A 24,072-nucleotide genomic window follows, 5' to 3' on the forward strand; every position below is an offset into this window, starting at 1 on the left:
TCGTTTCCTCTCCTTGTTACATTCAAACTGCCTTATTCAGCTTAGGAAAGAGCTCTGATAATGAACGGGATAGATACATTCTGCATTATTCCCTAAGGGGCCTTTGTTTTCGCTTATGTGCTGTCATTATCCATTTAATAAAGCTGTGAGAGACCTCCCCCCAAAAAAAAGAAGCTAAAAGCAATATGAATGAATCCCTTCAGTGTGCGGACGCATCTGTTGCTTCATTGTTGCTACCGTCAAACGCCTTATCACACTGGAAATCTATCGTTGTGAAGGGTTCAATAATGAATTCAGTAATCACAAAGAAACTTATGTAAATATGATACGATTTCCTATAAGGACAAGAGACATGGAAAGATTTTACACTGTTGTTATTTTGATTGTGGTACCATTACCTGTTCAAATATCTTTATACCAAACACACATCCAGTTCATGGGTTTAATTCTACTGTTCACCAACGTACATTGCTAGTCTTCCTTATAAAAAGAAATCGTTGTTATAAGAGGCAGCTGATCTTAAGTTTCTTGCAGAATTCGAGTCTCTTCTCTTCCTTTCGCACCCTCTCCCTCCTCTACCACTTTAATTATATTTCCTAACGTTTCTTCTTTCCTCTCGCCATAACACTCCACATAAAAGCTCATATCACGCCACACACACACACACACACACACACACACACACACACACACACACACACACACACACACACACACACACACACACACACATCCCTCGCTCTTTTTTTACATGAGGTTTGGATTATGAAAACATGAGGTGGAGTGATATGAAGGAATGAAGGAAAAGGGAGGGGGAAATAGGAGAAGGAGCGAAGTTGAAAGACGGAATAGGGATGTGGGAAGATAGGGAACGATAAGGAACAGAATCAGAAAAAAAATAAAGGGTGGGGGGAGGGAAACACCTTAGAATGAAAGAAGGGGAGAGAGGAATGGAATGCAGGAAAGGGAAGTAGGAAGTGATGGAATGGTTGACATTAATGGGAAAGGAAGTGGAATAGAAGTTTGGAAGAAGGACGGAAAGCCAGGGGAGAGAAGCGAGGAGAGATGGAAGCTACTAAGGAAGAAAGATGAAGGGACGAGCAATAGCAGAAGAAAAGAAGGAGGGAAGAAAGATAATACAAGAAAACAAGTGAGAATAAATGGAATTATTATAAAACATAAATAAGAAAGGGAAGATTAAAACAAAGAAAAAAGAAAATTAGGAGAGGGAAGCAAGAAAAGACGGCAAAAATAAAGGAATACAGAAGAGAGAAGGACAGAAGTTAGGAAGAAAGAAAAGAGAGGTATGGGAAGTGGGACGAGATGGAAAGATATGACAGAACAGGAGTGATGGAAGACGGGAGGGGGGAAGAAGAAGGGAGGGGAAAGCAGAAATGAAATAAGGAAGATATGAAAGAAGGAGAAGGAAAGGCGAAGAGAGAGAATATTAGCAAGGGACATAGAAGAGGGAAAGAAGTAAGAAAGAATGGAAAGAAAGAAACGGGAGAGGAGAGATGGAATGATATTAAGAAACACAGGAAGCGAAGACAGGAAACGGATGTGGAATTAGTTGGTGTGATGAGGAAAGTGATAAGACAAAGGGGAAGGAAAGAAGAAGTAAGGGAAGGAGAATGAGACAGGAGTGGGCATGAGAGAAATGGAAATGTGAGAGACAGAAGTAAGGAAGAGGGGAAGGGAAGACAAGAAATGGAAGTACAGGGAGATGACAGGTAAAAAACGAACAGAGAAGAGGTAATGGGAAGAAAAGAAGTAAGAAATACGGGACTGTAGGCCAGGAAAGAGTGACAAGATATGTTGCAATGATACTATATAGGAAAAGAACAAGAAGGAAAGGAAAGATATAAGGAAAACAAATGAGAGGATATGGAACTAGGATGGGACTGGACGACAATAGGAATGACTGAAGAAGAAAGGCAAGAAAAAAGGAATGAAAGCTGGGAAAAAGTGGAAGAAATATAAAGAAGCAAAGTGATAAAAATGCAAAGGGAAAAGAAGGGAAGAAGCCCCAAAAGAGAAAACTGAAGAAAGGATGAAACGGTTACAAAGCTAAATGGGTCATCCTGTAGTAAAATTAGAGAATATTGAAGAAAGAATAAGGAAAATGAAGGAATGGGAGGACAGTAACAGAGAGGAAAAGGAAGAGATGAAGTGTAAAAATTAAGAGAAAAGTAGGACAATGATAGAATAGGAGGATAGGCGGAGAAAATTCGGAGGAGATCGTGATATAACGAGGGAAAAATTGAAAAAGAAAACTGGATGAATGGAATGATAGAAAGGGAAAGCAGAAAGAAGACAGTAGAATAAACACTAAAGAGAAAGTAAGTGCGCGGGAGGAAACTGAAGGATTAGGAGAACTGTCTGAGCCGAACTTAGGTGAGTGAGAACAGAGACAAGAAGAAGAACAGATATATGAAAGCTAAAAGAAATGATGGCAAGATAAACAGCAGAGTGGAAAGATGCATAGTAAAAATGGGGGAAAAAAAAGGAGAAAAATGAAAGAATAGGATGTCAATCTGTAGAGGAAAAAAATAGAGGGATAATGTTGACAAAAGCCATTTCACCAGATTGCTGAGTCATAATATCGGGAATCAATTCGTGTCACAGTTCGAAGTCAGCTTTGTTCTGTGATGTTTCCTCCGTAAATAAAAAATAATCATGATAGTATGGAATCTTGCTGTGTATCTGTTGACCCGTTTTTTTCCTTCTCCGCCAACAGAGGTGATGCTCTTTGTTTTCGGTATTGCATTTTGAGTCCGCGTTCTTTAAATTTCAGCCAGGCAGATGTCCGGGATTAGGGAGATCGTTCGAAACTGGTCTTGGTTAGGATTTAATTACGCTGGTCTAGGTTAGGGTTAGTGGCTTCAGAGTAGGTTAATGACTGCAGTGGCTTCCCATAATTCATTTGCTATGCAGATTTTCATTTTAAAAAGAAAAAAAGTCAGGTAGTAAATCTGAGTTTTATGTATTTAAATCGATATAAACTTAAAAAATCGTCGTAAAACACTAGTTGCCGGGGTGGGTGGAGTCGGCTGGTCTAAAATTGTAAAAAAATTGTGATTTGCCATATATTTCAAGGTCAAGTTCTTGCAAAATGCATTAAAAAATGGAGAAAAAACATAATATCATTTTCAGGATCCGGTGTGATGGGTACATAAGCATTTACCTGGTAGGGAGCATGGGGAAATATAGAACATAGGGAGGTGGAGAACAAGGGAAGGTGGCGAGTATAGGGAAGTCAAGAACATGGGGAGGTGAAGAATACGGGGCAGTAAAGATATATAGTGGGGTGGAAAACATAATGGAGGGAAGGAAACAACGTGGGGAAATGGAGACCAAAAGAGGTGGAGAGCCTGGGGAAGTGAAGAACATGAGGAGGGGGGAGAGTATAGGGAAATAAGTAACATGGGGAGGTGAAGAGCATAAGAAAATGAAGAACATGGGGAGGTGGCGAACATGGGGAAGTAAAGAACAATATCGAGGAGTAGAATAAAATATAGAGAAGTAAACAACATGAGGAGGGGAAGAACATGGTGTGGGAAATATGGGGGAGTGGAGAGTGGAGAAGTAAAAGAATAAAAGAGGATGAATAAGTGAAAAACATAGGCAGATAGAAGCGCGAAGAACATGGGGAAGGTGGAAGGATGAAAAAACATACCGACCTCTCCATTCATGCCTCTCTCCCCACACCTTCCATGCCACCGTCCTTCCCGTGTATAATAAAAACGCACACAGAAGCATCGTAACTCACTTAGACTCGCGTGGAAACCTGAATATACTGGAGTGTAACGTGGGTCTGGGGCCGAAGTGAACGGGCGCGCTGAAATCTCCAGGTACTCCTAACTGCATGAATTTAACATAGTGTGTTGGAGAGAGAGAGAGAGAGAGGGGGGGGGAGGAGTGGACAAAGGGAGAGAAGAAGGACAAAGCAGCGAGGGCAAAGGGAATGATATAAAGGAAGTAGAGAAAGTGGAGGGAAGAGGGAAAAGGGGAAAGAGAGAGAGTGATGGAACGGGAGCAGGAGACATGGAGGAAGAAGGACAAAGGGGAGAGCAGACTGAATGGAAGAAAGAGTGAAGAGGGAACAAAAAAAAAAGGTAGAATGAAGGGATAAAGTGGGTGAGCAGAGGGAATGGCTATGAAGGAGGGACGGGGAATGAGGATGAAAGGAAAAAAATAAAGGAAGAAGTAGGGAAATGGACCTATGGAAATTTCGAAAATGTATAGTGGAGAAAACAACAACAACAAAACTTTACTTCTCTTGAGGACTTTTGTTAAAGAGGACGGAATTACCACAGTATATATGAGTCAAAGACAGAAAAGAAAGCAAAATGTTTACCAACACCTACCGGTACCAGTCAAAGCAACCGCAGCTTGCAGGAGAAAGTGAAAATGATCCCCCTGCACTATGAAATAACTCATCCAGATACTGCAGGTACGGTAGAATAAAAAATATATATATTTTACTGTAGGTTTTCTGTAAGGGAAAGAGCATCACGTGCATAACATTTAGTTCATTACGATGTCACATTGTCCTAACCTCCGTGATGGTGGATGGAGAAAAAAGATAAGCAATTTGTCACATTTTTATATCATTTCATAGTAAACTTGTTCAGCTAGGGCCTAAAAGGTAGATACTGTACTTATCAAGACGATTTGTAACTGTAAAAGAATGTCATTACATGTGTCGACAGTTTACCGCATCAGTGCATTGTTCAATGGGTTCGAAATAATCTTTTTTAATGCAAAAATGTAGAAAAGAAAGACAAACGTCGGATGCTTTAAAAAATTTCCTGTTTCCTGGGAAAGCTGAACAAAAAAACAAAAGTCATGGTCCTCTTATTTCGAGATGCCATGACACATCGCAATTATAACGCTAGAGGTCATAAGCAGGGGCAAATACAGACGGAGGAAGACAGTTGTAGATTTGACTGGTGACATGCACGGAGAAGTAAATGTATCGGTTGACTCTGGCATTAGAGTGCTGAACAGAAAAACTGTGAGAATGCGTTGTTGCTGGGTACTGAGCGGCCGCCGCGCCGTAACATGGATGAAGGGAAGGGAGAAACCTGTACTGTACACAGGAAAAATCATCTGGTAAATTACCAATATGCAGGGAATCGAACCAGGGACTCTCATATGAGAGCCAGGCAGCATACCACTATACCACGACCAGGTAAAAGTTAACTCACGTTGTCACAATCTTGTAACCAACGTCCCTCCGCCCCCACTGTGGGCATCAAGAGGATGAGTTAACCCCCTGGCACTCGGGCAAGTAGATGCTTTTAATCTATCCCAAGCACTTACGGCAAGTCAGAATGAAGGGAGAAACCTGTACTGTACACAGGAAAAATCATCTGGTAAATTACCAATATGCAGGGAATCGAACCAGGGACTCTCATATGAGAGCCAGGCAGCATACCACTATACCACGACCAGGTAAAAGTTAACTCACGTTGTCACAATCTTGTAACCAACGTCCCTCCGCCCCCCACTGTGGGCATCAAGAGGATGAGTTAACCCCCTGGCACTCGGGCAAGTAGATGCTTTTAATCTATCCCAAGCACTTACGGCAAGTCAGAATGAAGGGAGAAACCTGTACTGTACACAGGAAAAATCATCTGGTAAATTACCAATATGCAGGGAATCGAACCAGGGACTCTCATATGAGAGCCAGGCAGCATACCACTATACCACGACCAGGTAAAAGTTAACTCACGTTGTCACAATCTTGTAACCAACGTCCCTCCGCCCCCACTGTGGGCATCAAGAGGATGAGTTAACCCCCTGGCACTCGGGCAAGTAGATGCTTTTAATCTATCCCAAGCACTGACTTGCCGTAAGTGCTTGGGATAGATTAAAAGCATCTACTTGCCCGAGTGCCAGGGGGTTAACTCATCATCTTGATGCCCACAGTGGGGGCGGAGGGACGTTGGTTACAAGATTGTGACAACGTGAGTTAACTTTTACCTGGTCGTGGTATAGTGGTATGCTGCCTGGCTCTCATATGAGAGTCCCTGGTTCGATTCCCTGCATATTGGTAATTTACCAGATGATTTTTCCTGTGTACAGTACAGGTTTCTCCCTTCATTCTGACTTGCCGTAAGTGCTTGGGATAGATTAAAAGCATCTACTTGCCCGAGTGCCAGAGGGTTAACTCATCCTCTTGATGCCCACAGTGGGGGCGGAGGGACGTTGGTTACAAGATTGTGACAACGTGAGTTAACTTTTACCTGGTCGTGGTATAGTGGTATGCTGCCTGGCTCTCATATGAGAGTCCCTGGTTCGATTCCCTGCATATTGGTAATTTACCAGATGGATGAAGGGATACACGCAGTCAGTTGAAAGAGCAGTAATCAATGAAACAGTGATGGTACATGGAAAGGAATGTAACGCTGCTGCAAAACGGTAGACGTTGATGAAAGTTAGTAAAGGGAGGGAGCTTGATGTAACGAAAAATCTTTCCCTCCAGTCTGGTTAGAATTGTCTTTGGCGAACTTCCCCCTCCCGCGTTATCAACATTATTATTTTCCTTTGTACTTGTCACATATTCCAAGTTTAACAAATACATATAGTATGGCATGCAGTACATTTTTTTGCTGCCAAATTTTTGTATTTTGTATTACCAATAATCAAAATCGATCTGCCGACTTTGGACTAGAGCTCTCTGAAACATATCTTTGTAAAGATATATTCACTTTTTTGTCGGTGTTTACATTACCAATAAATCTGGATAACGCACAAGAGATGCTTTCATCTGTTATTATATACCCCTAGTCGATTTTATTTAGAGAAGCCACTCCTTCAGTAAAAAAAGATAACGGAGGCTAAACTTAACTCCTCCAGTTGAGTAGTTTCTCAAAACCTGAATAATATCGTCTGTAGGTAGTAAGAATCATGTGGAAAATATGCCATCGAATTGAAGAGGTTGAAACGACAAAGCGGGAGAGCACAGGGATTGTATAAAAGATGGAGAGTAAAGGGAGGGACTGAAGAATGTAGAGAAACAGACTGATAGGCAGAGAAGGAAGGAAGAGCGACAAAGTGGACGAACAGAAGGAATGGTATGGAAGGAAGTGGAGAGAGGAGAGAGGTGGAAGGACTGCTGGAGGGAGAAAGGGTACCAATGCGGGTCACGTTGCCAGTTTGTGCGATAGTGCCAGCACGTGAATGGATGTCAATAAGTGTCAAGCACCAACAACTGGTAGGCTCCTAACGTTTGTTCTGCTGCCAACGTGCTTTTGAGTGCTGTTCCATTGCATTCTAGGTTGACTATGTTCGCCAGGATGCTACGTAAGGCTAACATGCCAACGATACTCGATTTTTTTTCCAGCTGATAATCCACTTTCGTGAATGTGTCACCTGCGCACTCCTGCCGCGTGATTGGTTGGTTTCAGTTTCATACTTGAAGTATGATATTTACAAAAAACAGCTGTATCTTACATTCCAGTTCTCATAAATGCTGTTTTGCATTGTCATTATACTATACAAACAGACATGACACGAGTATGTATCTGTGCTTCACCCAAACGGACAATGAATTCGAGGAAGTTGAATTTGAATTGAAATATTTCTTGTTGTAAAACGTACTCAGTTGTTGCATCTTCCTTTATTTTTAGAAAATAAACGCATTTGGCTGGGTAAGTGCAAATAAAAGGTACCGGTATCTTAATACTTAGGCACTTGTCATATTAGACAGTAGTACCATTCTAAGTAAATTAGCGGTTTTGTCAGTGGTAAAGTGGTGGAAGTGGGGAGGCGAATGGAACAGTCGCTACAGAGGAGGGGGAGGACACGAGAGACGGCCAGGTGGGAAAAACAGTTTGTCTCGCAAGACGTCAGTCTATATTGTGGATCACACCTATTCCATTGCTTCGATACTTTCGCCCATACTACCAGTAAGTATATATATCCATAAGTATATATATTTATTTATATATTAGGGATGCATCAACTGTGTACCTATTACAACAATAAATACTTCAGTTCAGATTCAACTTCCTCACATTCATTGTCCGTTTGGGTGAAGCACAAATACATACTCGGTTCATGTCTGTCTGTATAGTACAATGACAATGCAAAACAGCATTTATGAGAACTGGGATATAAGATATTATTAACGCAAAACAGCATTTATGAGAACTGGGATATAAGATATTATTAACGCAAAACAGCATTTATGAGAACTGGGATGTAAGATACAATTGTTTTTTTTAAATATGATACTTCAGGTATGAAATTGAAACCAATCAATCACGCGGCAGGAGTGCGCAGGTGCCACATTCACGAAAGTGGATCATCAGCAGGATAAAAATTTAATATAGTGCTACCGTGCCAGCACACAGGATTCATTTCCAGGACTCGGATTTCAATCAACAGATACCACCTTATAATACATAAGAGAAAATATTCAGTGTAAATGCCAGAGAGATAGAGAGAGAAAGAGAGAATGTGTGTGTGTGTGCGTGTCAATACCCTCGTAAAAATGGCACCCGTGTTTACGTGTGAAAACAATATGCCAGGCAGTATGTGTGTGTTAATGTCCACTGGCTTCACTTAGGCTGCATACCGAGCTTGGAAAACACTGCACACGACAGCAAGTAAATATTGATATTATGATCGTTGTTGAAGAAGTTGATATTGATCGTGGAAGAAGTTGAGAGGCGGAAGAGAGAGTTATATGTGGAAAGGAAGAGAGAGGTGAAAAGATTAGTAAGAGAGAGTAAGAAGAGAGTGGATGAGGAATTTGGAAGGAATTTGAGTGTAAAGTGGAGGGACTGTAAGAAAATGTTCTGGAGAGAAGTGAAAAGAGTAAGACAGGGTGGAAGTGAAGTTAGCAGGGGAGTGAAAGATAAAAATGGTAGATTACTAGTGGAGAAGGGAGAAAAAGGGAGCAGATGGAGAGAACACTTTAAGGAATTGTTGAACGTAGGGGATGGAAGTAATGCGAGTATAAGTGGCTGGGGAATGGCTGGGAGAAGGAGGGAGGTGAGAAGACAGGAAGAAATCAGTAGGATAGAAGTTGTGGAAGCAATGAAGAATGTTAAATCGGGGAAAGCCCCAGGAATTGATGGAGTGTGTGGCGAAATGCTGAAGCATGGGGGAGAGATAGTAGTAGAATGGATATGGAAGATGTGCAGATTGGCCTGGGAGGAAGGTAGAGTCCCAGAGGATTGGAAGTCAGGTATAATTATTCCCTTGTACAAAGGAAAGGGGGAAAAAGAAGTGTGTGGTAATCATAGGGGCATTTGTCTTCTTAGTATAATAGGAAAAGTGTATGGTAGGATACTTATAGACAGAGTTAGAGAAAGAACAGAGAAATTAGTTGGAGAAGAACAGGGAGGCTTTAGGAAGGGAAGAGGTTGTGTAGATCAGATATTCATTCTTAGATCTTTAGTGGAAAAATTTCTAGAGAAGGGAAAGAAGTTGTATGCGGCTTTCATGGATTTGGAGAAAGCATATGACAGGGTGGATAGACAAGGATTGTGGAAAGTGTTAAGAATATATGGAGTAGATGGGAAGTTGTTGAATGCTGTGAAGAGTATGTACGATGGTGCGAAGGCTGCAGTGCGTGTGGATGGTGAACTAAGTGAATTTTTCTCTTTGAGAGTTGGTTTGAAACAGGGATGTGTCATGTCTCCATGGTTGTTCAATCTGTACATGGATGGGGAAATAAAAGAGGTACAAGGTAGGGTAGAGTGGCCCTGGTGAGAGAGGATAGTGTTTGGAAACTCCCTGTACTGTTGTTTGCAGATGATACTGTGTTGTTGAGTGAAGACGAAGGGGAGCTGCAAGGTTTGGTGGATGAGTTTGAGAGAGTGTGTAAGAAACGGAACCTAAAGGTGAATGTAGGGAAGAGTAAAGTAATGGTCTTTGAGAGAGGTGAAGTTAGTGAATGTACAGTGAGGTTGGATGGTGAGGAATTGGAAAATGTGAGTACGTTTAAGTATTTGGGTAGTGTGATGAGTAAGGATGGAGGTTTGGAGGGTGAAGTGCTTGAAAGGGTACAGCAGGGAAGAAAGGTTGCTGGTTCCTTGAAAGCAGTGATAAGAAACAGGGAAGTGAGCATGGAAGTGAAAAAGTTACTACATGACAGTATTGTGATACCAACTCTAACGTACGGAAGTGAAGCTTGGACGTTGTTGGAAGGACACAAGTCAAGAGTGAGAGCAGTGGAAATGAGTTATTTAAGAGGAGCCTGTGGAGTCACGTGGAGAGACAGGCTGACGAATGAGGATATAAAGGAGCGTTGTGGTGTGGATGTGGATGTGATAGGAAGCGTTATGAGGGACACACTGAGGTGGTTTGGCCATGTGGAGAGGATGGAGGGTGAAAGACTGACGAAGAGAGTGTATGTGAGTGAGGTGGAGGGGGGAAGAAGGAGGGAGAGGCCGAGGATGAGATGGAGGGATGGGGTGGAGAGGTATATGAGAGAGGGGGGTGTGAGTTGGGAGCAGGGGAGTGAAATGGCGGGGGACAGGGCGACTTGGAGGCGATTTGTTTGTGGCCACCCCAAACGGGATTGAGGCGTCTGGCAATAGATAGATAGATAGATGATCGTTGTCCCTAATATCATCATCATCATCATCGTCCTATTATTCAGCAATAACTGAACTGAGCAATAACGATGTAAACCTAGGGCACAAAGACTTACATGTGCCATCATCATGATTATGATCACCATCCTCATTATCATCTTTCCCACTAAAAAATTGTTTGAGTAACTGGGATATAAAACTGGGCCATAAGAGTACCCATGTGTAGACCATTATCTTCATCATCATCATCATCACATCATCATCATCATCATAGTGAATGGGTTGGGTAATGGGTATATACTGTATATATATATATATATATATATATATATATATATATATATATATATATATATATATATATATATATATATATATATATATATATATATATATATATATATATATATATATATATATATATATATATATATATATATATATATATATATATATATATATATATATATATATATATATATATATATATATATATATATATATATATATATATATATATATATATATTGGGAATAAAATTTAACCTCTTTACTACAATAGTCTTTCCCAAGGTTAGTCATCTCTTCTGGTACTGCTGGAATGCACTGAAAAGACGTCATCTTGCTGAATAGAACTATCAGAAATACCGTGGTTATACGCCTCACACTATTCTTTGTAGTACAAAGGAAGTCCGGACGAATGAGTTTGCATATTCAGCATTAAGTGCTTTATTTATATCAGAAAAAAATACAGCGTCCTGGTAGTGAATTAACATAATAGCCCATGAACTCCTATGCACAAAATTTCATTAGTTTTTTTATTGGGTAAAAAAATAAAGAATAGAATCAGTTGTTCTTATGAATTAAGACTATGGAGTGGACTTTACAGTCATATAATCTTAATCATCATAATTATTTTTCATCACTAATACATACAGTAAGGCAGGGGAAAAAAAGGAACAGGAAATGACAAAAAGTATTACCTTTAAACAATACCACCACGGTTACATCACTTGTTGTTCCCATACGAGCAACTGATCTCCTAGGTAGCCTGTAATTACTTCCAGTAATTTTTTCCTTGACCAGTTTTCCTATGTGCTCGACTCTGGGCATAGGCTTCACAGCCTTACGTAAACGTTAAATAAGGTCTGTTCCTTTCTGGCCTACACAAGTTGGTGAAAAAATCCAAGAACTTCCTCTGAAATCAAGAAACATTGTTGTTAACATGTATAGAAAAACATCCGTGACCTGATTGAGTTCGCTGTCCTACCTCAACCTTTATAGTAGATACGAAAATATATAAATAAAAAAATATATAAATAAAAAAGCAGTGTGTGAATTAGACAACTAGGCAATCGATAGCAGCTATTCAAGTGTAATTGACTTTAACTGATTTTCTGACAGACCTGAACTTGCATCGTGCAGCAGTATCAGTGTTCGCAGTTGGTCTCAGGTGGTTACTGTGGACATAGGCGCTATTTCTGAGTCTAGCATCGGTAAACAGCATACCGTGATACGATTTCTCTGAGCAAAAGGTCAGACCTGCTGAAATTCACCGTGGAATTCAACACAATATGGTAGTTTTAGCTACATGATGAAAAAACAAAAACAGACACAAGGAGAGAGTCTTAAACTTGAAAAAAATGTGGCGATGCTCAGTCGGGGTTGTCCGAAGCTGTTCCCATGCACCTTAAGAATATTCACCCTCATGTAGCGGCCATAACAATGTCATGGAGACCCTGAAACCTTACGTGAGAGATTTTTTCCACATCAATTTACACCATTTAGTGAGGTATTACGGCAATTTTGTAGTGATGGAAGCGGTGAGAGAAGCGGTCCATACGTGGCTACGGGTACAATCTACATAGTAAATGCATTTTTTTCATAGAACCAGGAAGCTCGTAGACCGCAACAAAAAAGTTCATGGAAATGTAGGGTGAGTAGGCTATGTTGAAAAGTAAGGTAAATGTTGTGACTTTATTACCTTTCATATTAATTAAAAACGATATTCTTTTTTTTTTTTTTCATTTACCCTCTCATATATAAGACAAAATAACAGTGACATTTCTAGTAATATTGTATTTTTAGGCATTCGTGCCTGGATACTGGAACATACATTTCCTTTCTGAAGGTGTACTATGTTTTGATACAACAAGTGGGGAAAAAAAAGGGACTGATTATTGTTATACATAAGAAAAGTATGGCGCCTGAAAAACGAAAAAAGAAAAAAAAAAGTTGGTTGGGTGATAGGTCCCTGTTGTTCTAAGGGTCTCATGTAAACTTTGTTTCTTTCCAAAAGATAAGATGATGTTGAGGAAAATCCATTCACCCGCACTCTAAAGAGGGGCATTATCACGTAAACAGCTATGTAACGAGAAGTCCTTGAGTTGAACGAGTTAGCTGTTTACATCAGCGTCCACACACACACACACACACACACACACACACACACACACACACACACACACACACACACACACACACACACACACACACACACACACACACACACACACAGGTTGAAGAGGTAAATAGGAGCAAGACTAAGCCGTCACATCGTTCATCGTATTTTCAGTCTTGTCTACAGTCGTGTCTGGTGTTGAAATGGTTGTGGACATAAGTTTTTTCATGGCATAATACTGGAGGACAAACTTGACTTCTGGTCGCTGCATGAGTGGGTCCTCTCTTCTGACGAAAACACAGTCTTTTCCCTCCGCCAGCAGCACGTAGCCTCGGTCCTTCATCAGGCCCAGGAACTTATCGTCAAAATTATCGTACTCGTTCTCCGTTACGATAACTCTAATAGTTACACCACTCGAGGCGACCAAAAAGTTGGTGATTACCTCGACCTCAGTGCCTTGGATATCCAGGGTCAGCACGTCAACGGAGGTCACATTCAGAGCAACCAGGTAAGATACTAGGGGAAAGCACTGCACTCTGGAATACGCCATGTCGTCTGTCAGATCGTGTTTACTCTGATCTATGTCTTGCCTCAGCTCATGCCCGTGAGATCTGTGCGACCACGGGGACATCAGGATCTTGGAGTTGGCCTTCCTTGAGTGTGACACGAATACAGTTTTCTTCGGGTACGTCTCGGAGGAGATGCACGTGTTGGAGGACCAGGCATGGCGGTGTCTCTCCTTAAGCGCGGCATAATTCGCTTCATCTGGTTCAATCAGCAGTCCAGTCCAGTCGAGTTCCCGTTCCAACCACAAAGTATTGGACAAGTACACTCCATCCAGTGCCCCGGCTTCCACAAAAAAACCACCACGCTGGCCCGAGAAGAGTAGTTTAAGGTAGTGGTTAATCCAAGGCCATGTGAACGCCTCTTTGCTGTCGGAGAAGAAGGCGTGCGTGATGGGACTGAAGGAAAGGGACGAAGGGGGATCCAAGTAGCGCTCCCTTAAGGCCTGCAAGACTAAGGGATCTACTGCCGTGAGAGGTCCTGCCAGCCTCGCTAACGTCTCGCCGTCTGTTGTTCTTCCTGTCTGTAAAAACCACTCTTTTGAGTACATTAATCTTTCCCATTTTTTAATGTAAGAAAACTTTATTCAACAATTTCATTACAATCTTTATTTGAAATATTTCAGCAGTATTCGTTAATAAATTCTGAAATTGGTTGTGAATTAAAAAAAAAAAAAAACTATTACATCATATGGTGTAAATTTTAATTGGCTATGTATAATGAAATGCAACGTGCTTATTCAACCAGTTTCTTTCTATCAAATAGTTTTTATCAATACCACAAACCATGTTCTAAACTTTACCAGTATGTTGTTATTGCTCACCCCCTATCCGGCCGATCGAGAAGTTCCGGCCGATCGAGAAGTCCCGTCGGCCGTAGGTAGACAACTGCCCCTGTAGGGCTGTCCCATAGGTTCTCTACACCGTTGAGGTTGTGTCTGCGTTTCAGTGTGGCATATGTTGTGCAGTGCTGCATTACTTGTGTTATGCTATGTGGCCCAAATCTCCAAGCTGGGTACCTGTCATGTGTGATTCCATTCAACCCAGCTCTAAGCTGGTAGATGAATAGGGTTGAGTGATGTCCTGCACCAAGCCTAGCCAGGTGAAATCGATCATCTGTGGACACCTATGATGGGTAGATGTCCGGAGGGGGCTTGTAATACAGTGTTATGATCAGGTTATTGTACTGCCTTGCGTGTGCAGTGAGTGTGTAGGTGTTTCTTCATTAGTAGTGTTGGAGGAATGTCTGGACGTGGAATATTGTTGTAAAGAGTTTCGTAATGCTTGTTTGTTGATTGTTTTATGTGCTTACGTATGTTGAGTGTATCTGTCAGGTAATGAAAGGAGTGTCGTGTGTTGACATAGGCTGCTGCAAAGAACTGTGTCTCCCAAATCTAGGTAGTCTCTGACAGGGCAGACTTTAGTTTCAGAATGTGATTGAGTTTTGAGAGTGGTTTTCGTGTAGCCAGTAGTGATGAGCAGGGTGGTGTTCTGTATGGTTTCCAAGGCACTGACCTAATGTATTGTTTGTAGAGTAACGAAAGTGTTTCTTTTTGTTGCCCCAAATCTGGCACTGCAGTCGCCCGTGGTACACTGAGTCTTTATTGGTGAATTAGCTTTATTAAACATCACTTACCTCTTTATTTCTGGTGCAGCTTCAACTGCCCACGGCATAAACGACAAAGCTACAAATAAATAAATAAATACAGTAGCAAACTATATTATCTTTAGTGTGTGTGTGTGTGTGTCTTTAACCCTTTGACTGCTAGGTAAGGGGCCAGAATCGTCTTGCTCTGTTCCAAATAAAATACGTGAGTATGTCCTCAGCAGTCAAAAAGGTAATCTACTGTACATTCTATTTAACTCTCCGACTGATAGGATGCTTTTATGCATTACACTGTTACTTGGTTTCTGGCTCGGATGAAATACACAATGCACCCATGGTTGTGAAGTAATTAGCTGATTTACAGAACCTCCTCGTCCTCACCTGCAATAAAAAGAGTAAACCATACATCGCAGGTCCCACAGCCAGGAGCGAGACCAAGACTAGCTGGCTTGTGGGCAGGCGAGGCATGATCGATATGTAGACACACTCAGGTTTGAATCCTCTGGTCGTGTCGCCTAAAACTTCTATCCCGTTGTCTCTTCATTCATGAGCAGAGACATTCACAGAGGTTGGACGAAAGACACGTTGAAAGAGAAGTCCTCGCATCGTGTCAGTTTTGTCTCTGTTTTGTTTTTTGTTTTGTTTATTGTTTTTTTCGGTTTGTGTTGCTGTTATTTTCTTCAGCAAATTCGCACAAGTTTTTCAGTCTTATCTTTTTGTCGTTGTCCAGACCTCAATTTTTTCAGTGTTTTCCTGAGACGCAGGTCATTGTTTTCATTCTCTCTCTACAGTATTTCTTCTTCTTCAGCTTTATTTTCTTGCTGTATCTTGTTCTTTTTAACTGCCTAACTTCTGTTTTTCTTATCCTCAGACACTATAACTCACGTTGAGTCACGGAGCCTTCTTTCTTTATATTGGCTTTTCTATTATCCTCTCCTACTAACAGCCTTATCCATATTATACGCTACTTTCCTTAACTTCTCCATAAAAAAATCTGCGGCTTACATCGCATCAAATGGCTTTATTCTTTTACAGGCTTGGTCTTATCATCTGCGGCCACTCGTACAAGTTTATGCATAATTGTCGTATGTTTTTGCTGTCGAAACTATTTTTCTCCACAGTGCTTGACACACTGTAATTCCCATCTCGTCATACGAGCTAGGGTAATAGCAACACAGTGGAAGTATGTAAAGTATGGTATGAAGGAGGATGGAAATGATTTGCTTAGAAGGATAATAGAGGAGATGAGAGTACAGAATGTAAGTTAATGGATGAAAGGTTTGGAGAAAAGGATTAGAATGATTGGGCACAGGAAGGAATGGATGAAAGTTACGGATGAGAGAATAAAAGAGAGAATGAAAGAATGGGACACAAGAGAGTGGAAAAGAGGGATGGAGAGCAAATCAATTATGAAGATCTGCAGAGAGTGGAGACAAGAAATTGGAGGACAAGACAGCACATATGACAATAAGCAAACATCATCCACACTATACAAGTGCAGGACCAACACTTCGAACCTAAGCGACAGGAAGAGATTTAGTGGTGAAGAAACTAAGTGCAAGATGTGTGAAGCAGAGAACGAAGACCTGAAGCATTTCCTCTTATGGTGCCCCGGATACAATGAAGAAAGAAAGAAAATTTTGAAACTACAAAAACCATATGTGGAAAATGAAGATTATGTGATTGGTGATTACCTATTTGATGATAATAACATTGATGAAACTAAAGAGAAAGTCTATACTTTTTGGAAAATTAGAGAAAATAAAGAAATGAATAGGTAAAAAGAAATGGAAGTTTTGTAATTTCAGGGTAAAGCGCTAGCCGAAGCTCAAGCCATAGACAGCATCAGGGAGTGCCGTTGCAAAGGCAGAACTCCCGAACATCAACTCAACTCTTATACCGAATAGATTTTTCTGTTTTTCCGTTCAGATATCTGGTAGCTTTTCATCCCTTGCCTTTTTCCTCTGGCCAAGTTGTATTTTTCTGAACTTTTTCCTTCACGCTTTATTCCACATAGCTCGACAGAGTATTTTTTCTTTTCTTTTATACCTTGTTACTCCCTTTCACCAACTGGCTTAAACCTCACTTCCTCTATCCTTTTCCACTGTCCGAGCTATTTTTCTCTTCAGCTCTTTTTTTTTTATTATTATTATTTTTATACTGTAGTTCACATCGCGTCACAGTATTTTTTTTTTTTGCTACCTTCTTCCACGATCTATTAAACGTATCGCTTGTCAAGTATTAATATAATCTTTTCACGCACCACTCGGTTCTGTTTTCGACTGCACAAACTTACATTATCTTAGCTTTTCCAATACCATTCTGCTGTATTGTTCCTTTCGCAGCTTCAGGTATGAATCTCACTTTCAAGCTTTTTCTTTTATAAGCTTTTCCGTTGCCATCTTTGTCAACCTATCATGAGCTTTTATATTTTTTTCCGGTCTCCATACTCCAGATTTTTCATACTTTTTTGTATAATTCAATTAAGTTTTCACCGCCACAACTTCCAGGAAATAGTCTCAACTCTCAGCCTCATTCATTTATAAATATTACTGTTATCGTCTTCTACAAATAGGTAAAAACTACTAAATCTTGTCTTTTTTCCACTATGCTCACTCTTGCTGACAGCTCTCAGAGAGAAGCCTCACTAGTTTCCCTTCTTCTTTTACAGACTTCATGTCATAATTTTTCAGCTTTGCCTTTTTCAGTGCAGATTCTAAAATCTCACTTTTTCCTGTAATTCCTTTTTTACCCTTCGTCAGTAAGCTTTAGTTTTGCTGGAAGAAGAAAATAACGGATTAATTTTGCACATGCCATCGCTTATCGTCCCTGCAAAAACCAACCCCAGTGACGAGAGGAAAAATGTAGTTTGTGTGTGTGTGTGTGTGTGTGTGTGTGTGTGTGTGTGTGTGTGTGTGTAAATAAGCGTTAAAGGGAAGAAGTAATTATATCAAACAAGACTCCATGGCAGTTTCTTGTGAGAAATAATTTTGTTTTGTCTTACTATTCTCTAATAATCACAAAATTTTGACTGTGGAGTGTTTAACAGCAGCAGGAGTGAAGATAAAAGCATAGCCAGGCAATTTTCACACAAATAGGTTTATGAATGTAGATCCCCTTGTTCTGTTTTCCCTGCCTCAGCATTCAAAAACGAGTCTGGTTCCACGGCTAGCTAGTATGCGAGCCTGGATGGGGATTACGAACGGTCTCTCTCTCTCTCTCTCTCTGTCAACTCATTCCTGCGATATATACAGTAGACCCTAAACGGCTGTGGTGATGGTGATGGCAGGGGAGAAAATGAAACCGAATTGAGAGAGAGAGAGAGAGAGAGAGAGAGAGAGAGAGAGAGAGAGAGAGAGAAGGGGGGATTGTGAAGAGAGTCAGGAAGAGTAGGAGAGAGTTAAGCGAGTCTGAGAGAGTAAGAGTCGGGAGAGTAGGAGAAGGAGCTAGGTGAAGTAAGAAAGAGGGAGAATAAGAGTCAGTAAAAGTGAGAGCCAGGGAGAAGTAGAGAGCCAGGGTGAGTTAGAATGGTTCAGGGTGGTAAGGGAGAGAGTAGGGAGAGAGCAGAGGGACAGGTGACAAAGAATGATAAGAGAGCATGAGTGTGTGTCTGGAGATCAGAAGTGTGAGTCAAGGAAAGTGTGATATACAGTAGGAGTGTGTGAGGGAAAACTTTAAAAAGTGTGTGTAAGGAGAGTAAGAGAGAATAAAAAAAAGATTAACAAACTGTCCGGGTTGAATGTGGTGAGAGGGAATGCAAAAGTGAAGGTAGGAGAGCCAGGAGGAAGTAGGAAAGAGCCAGAGAGAAGCAGAATGAGAGGGAGTAGGTTATGAAAAGTAAGACAGGGATGGAGAAGCAAGAGAGAGCTGGAGAGAAAAGGAGTCAGGAAAAACTAGAGAGAGAGAGAGAAGGAGTCAGGAGGACTGAGTTAGGGAAGGTTATTAGGGTAACAGGAATGTACTTAGAAGTGTCACAGAAAGTCAGGGAAAAAAGAGTCAGAGAGAGTAGGGAGAAGTAAGGAGAGCTCTGGGAAAGTAGGAGTTGCATAGAGGGTAAGGGAGAATAAGAGAGGGCCAGGGAGAGTAGGTGAGAGGAAGAAACACAAACCGTCTCCTTTACGTGTCCGAGCCTTACTATGCTCCCTTCAGGTTTGTGGTGCTGGTTTTCCTGTTGATGTGGAGAAGTGTCATCTTCCTGGTGTGTGTGCGTTTTCCTGTTGTGTGCGACTTTCTACTGTGTGTGCGTTTTATCTGTCGTGCACGTTTTATCTGTCGTATGCATATTTGTATGTGTGCGTGCATATTTTGTTTTGGATGTAGGCCAATTTGCTTAGGTGTGGGGCTTTCCGCTATGTTTGCGTTTACTCTACGTATGAATGTTTTTGTGGCGTTTGTGCATGTGGGAGTGTGTGTGTGTGTGTGTGTGTGTGTGTGTGTGTGTGTGTGTGTGTGTGTGTGTGTGTGTGTGTGATACTACGCTTTTTCTACTCTCTCCCTCTCTCTCCCTCCGTCTGGTCTTCCTCTTACGTCTCTCCAACCCTCCCTCTCCCGTAGTTCTTCCCTCCAGTTTATCTCTCCCTTCGCCGCCTTCCTTCCCTCTCGTCCTCCAAGGGTTCATAGTGTTATATTTTCAGTTACTCTCTCCTTTCTTTCTCTATGCTCAACTGCTTTTTTTTTTTTTTTCCCAGCTCTTTCTCTTCCATTTTCATCTGTATTGCTATCTTTGCACTTCATCTAAACACTGACTTATCTTCCTTATTTCCTCTTTTATTGTCCGCCTTCTTTTTCCTTTTTTCTTTTGTTGCTGTCATCTCTACGTTTTTCACTACTTCGCCTTTTTCTTTATGCTTTACCTCCAAGCACTCATATCTTACACTTTACATGTTTGCCCATTTTTTGACAACCACTTTATTTTCAAACTATTTTCTTTGTATTTTTTAGCTGATTCTCTCTAGTGGTTAGGTGTCTCTTTTTCTGTCCCGGGTATTATCTCTCTCTCTCTCTCTCTCTCTCTCTCTCTCTCTCTCATCCTTTTCCGTCAAACTTCATTCGTATGTATTCTTACTTCCCCCTCCTCCTCCCTTCCTTTTCCTTCTCCTCCACTGCAGCCCTATTCTTATTCTTTCGAATAATTTTTTCCCATGCTCTAGATTGTTTTCAGAGCGAGAGAGAGAGAGAGAGAGAGAGAGAGAGAGAGAGAGAGAGAGCAATACGAAATAACTGCTTAGGCTACCAGTGATAATCGGATATTCTCCTATAAACTAAGCACAGGTGAGGAAGAGTGCGACTGTGTTCTCGCTCATGCGCGCACGCACACACACACACACACACACACACACACACACACACACACACACACACACACACACACACACACACACACACACACACACACACACACACACACACACACACACACACACACACACACACACACACACACACACACACACGATCGTAAATAAAGAGCCAATTTGGCAAATTGAACAGTTTCATAGGAATGGATTTGTGGCAAATATATACCACAATGCTCTGAGCTCACAGATATAACAGCACACATACTATCCCCCCCGACACTCATAAATCCCTACTCCCCACCACGCAACGCATTTCCATCACACTAGGTACCACTGTCTCTACCACCATCACACACACCTTCATATCACATATTACCACCACTATCCACACTACCACCACCACAATTACAATCACCACCACTTAACATAACACAACCCCTCACGTCACCACCACACACACCAACACCATCGCCACACCATACATTATCATCATCCTTCACACCACAACCACCACACACACACTGCTATCATCACCATAACCACCACCACCATTACCCCACACCTTACCACAACCCCACACACGACCACCCCAAACACTACAGCCACAACCACCACCACCACTCGACACAGTACTATTACCACTACCTTACACATCACCACCACCAACACCAATCCCTCACTACTATCAACAGACCACGATCACAATACATCAGCACTCAACACACCATCATCATCATCATCATCATCACACACACACACACACACACACACACACACACACACACACACACACACACACACACACACACACACACACACACACACACACACACACACACACAGTTCCCCGTTTGGTCTCTCCTGGCAAAATTAGTCTCCCATACCATACAAGAAAACAAAAATTTTCTTTCCAAATGATTGTTAAGAAGTAGGAGTGGCAAAAGTGCACAGGTAAGAGATGGAAAAAGCACAGAAACAAGAGATTATTCAGGATGGGAGGAGATTTGGAGACCTATACCCATTACTACACTCCACACTTTAGCCACAAACTTGTAGCTGGTGGAATGTAGTAATGGGTACAGGTGTTCAAATCTCCTCCCATCCTGAATGCTCTCTTGTTTCTATGCCCTTTTCATCTCTTATCTGTGCAGTTTTGCCATTCCTATTTCTTAACAATCATTTTAGAAGAAAATTTGTGTTTTCTAGTTTATGTTCTTTTTGTGTTGTATAATTATGCATAAAGGAAGTGTTAGATTTGGATTGTTACATGTATAGCGTAGTGAAAGACTAAAACGAAGGTGCCTTTCCGTGAAAAGAAGTGTTTTGGTACGTTCTTTAACCGTAGGCGAGCTGTAGCTAACCAATATTGCGCAAAATGGCGTACTTATGGATGACCGCGATGCGGTTTTCAGGCCCTAACTCGCGAAGTGTAGCCTGAATACTTTGCTAAATACGTGAAGAAACATCTGCACTTGTCAAGCAGCGTTTTGGTGTATAGTACGCTCGCGTACGACTTTTTATTTTGGAGTTATGACTGATGAAAAAGAAAGAAAGAAGAAGAAAATGGATATTTTTGCGGTTCGATTTTGCGACTCCTACGAAGGTTAGCAAGACTTTGCAAGTAGTTTTACACTTGAATAGCGAAGGTCTTTTAGTTCATAAGCTTAGAACTTTGTGACCATTTTCCTGCGAATGCACCTATATCCTCTAGGAGAGGACGCCACTGAACCTGCGCCATTATTACTTACGTACGGAGTGCTACCGCACTCTGTGATACAGCATTGTGTTCGATTTGATAGTTCCTTCTTCTTCTCAGATAAAAAATACTATATACTCCGTTTAATTTTATGAGCATTCAAATCGTTCCTGATAGTAAACTGCCACTGATGTAGTTTATTTCAACCCACAAGTCTTATTTACTTTTTCATCTAGAATGTCTGCATCACTGTAAGAACTAACTGTACTTTATTTTACTTCCCCACCTTTTCCTCAGCAATTAAGCTAAGAAATAAGGCATTCTTGGTCTAGTACTCGGTCATATTTTCTTAAGTTTCTGTGTTCACTGAAGAGCCACTGATAACAGCCATGTTTATTTTCTCAGTGACAAGTAAAGGCTTCAGTTCATTCACTTCATTGCACTGGCTCCTGTTACTTTTAAAGTATATATGAAACAATTTTCACCAGATAAGGCCCTACGCTTGCATTGTCACTACTGTCTTCTCCGACTGGGAATTCCCCTTAAAGCCACGGGAGAGAATGAGTCTGTGCAAAGTATGGGCAAGAGAAAGTGATTCCGTACAAACAGACGACCAAGAGATCCGTAAAAAGGAAGAAAGCAAGAGAGGTCATGGTGATAGGTGGGCAATGGGGCTGGAGGTGAGGTGAATGAGGCATAATGGGGCATGAACACAGTGGTGAGAAATGGTTCAGGGGAGGTGGAGTTATGAGGTGGTAGAGGTGGTGATGAAGATGAGGGGAGCAGAGGGGGAATGAGGGTAAGAGGGAGAAGGAAGTAAGTGAGAGAAAAGGATGATTTGAAGGCGAGAAAGCAGTGCGAAAATAAAGAAGGAAGATGAACTGAAAGGCGGGAAAGAAAAGAGACAGAGAAAGAAGAAATGAAGACAAAAAAATGAGGAAATGGTGAGAAAAGGGAAGAAACTGTAACAAAGATGAGCTGAATGGGGAGTGAAGGAAGGAAGGAAGAGAGGAAAGAAAAGGGGAAAAGAATAAAGCAAGGGAACGGCCAAAGATATAGAAACGAAAACCTAGAGAGAAGGGGGAAGGGTGATGACAAGGGAAAATGAAATAAAGAGAAGAAGCATGGAGGGGGAGGAAGGGAGAGAGAAAAATGAATGGGGGAAGGGAGAGAAAAGAAATTAAGATACACATAAGGAAACGAGAAGGAAGATAAAGAGAGGGATAGAAAGGATGGGAATGACAAGGGTGAGAGGTGAACTGCAGAGGGTGAAAAGGAAGAGAGAAAATAAGGAAAAAGAAAAAAAATGTAATGACAAAATAAAAGAGAATGGAGAAAAAGAATGAAAGAATAGAATGAAATGTACGAATGCAAAAGAGAAGAGGAAGGGGAAAAGGAAGGAAGGGAAAGGTGAGGAAAATAAGAGACGGGGAAGGAGTGGAGAGAAAAGAAGCTGAAGAGAGGAGGAGAGAGAAAAAGGAAAGATGGGAGAGGAAACAAGTTGGATAGAAGGGAAGAGGGAAGAAGAAGGAAAGGGAGTAAGGGTTAATAACTTAGAGAGGTTCGAGGCTAGGTTACCTAAGTCGACAATACTGACAAACTTAATCCCCTAGTAGCATTTTACATTAATTTCCTGTCGCCTTCGGGAGCTTCCAACCGTTATGTATTAGGTACGGACGTCATTACATCATCTAACCTCTAAGAACGGGGAAGAAGGAAGGGAAAGGAAAGAGAAAGGAGAGGGACGAAAAGAGAAAGGCTTGAGAATGAAGAGGGAAGAAAAACAGGGGAAAACGGGAAGGAAGAGGGAGAAAAGAAAAGGGAAAGCGAAAGGAGAGAAACAAATATAAGGAATGGAAATGGAATGGGAGAAAGACGAAAAGAAGAAAGGAAAGGGGGCAAAGAGAAGTTAACAAAGAAGAGGAAAGGCAAAAAGGAAAGGAGGAGAAAGAAA

The 24,072-nt window shown here is 41.3% G+C and overlaps 1 protein-coding gene across 1 annotated transcript; it reads right to left on the reverse strand.

Moving 5' to 3' along the window:
* Window positions 1-13,098: 13,098 nt before the first annotated feature.
* On the reverse strand, window positions 13,099-14,070 carry LOC145400188 (uncharacterized). The gene has a single exon (XM_080272701.1). It carries the CDS (start codon window positions 14,068-14,070, stop codon window positions 13,099-13,101), a length of 972 nt encoding a protein of 323 aa, XP_080128827.1.
* Between the last annotated feature and the right edge of the window lie 10,002 nt (window positions 14,071-24,072).

The sequence above is a fragment of the Coenobita brevimanus genome, chromosome 51 (assembly GCF_032717465.1).
Source record: "Coenobita brevimanus isolate Jiangsu-jjx chromosome 51, ASM3271746v2, whole genome shotgun sequence".
Taxonomy (NCBI): Eukaryota; Metazoa; Arthropoda; class Malacostraca; order Decapoda; family Coenobitidae; genus Coenobita; species Coenobita brevimanus.

Bases quoted from the DNA above. Each gene is read 5' to 3' on its own strand.
- LOC145400188 (XM_080272701.1), bottom strand. From the start codon at position 14,070: ATGTACTCAAAAGAGTGGTTTTTACAGACAGGAAGAACAACAGACGGC.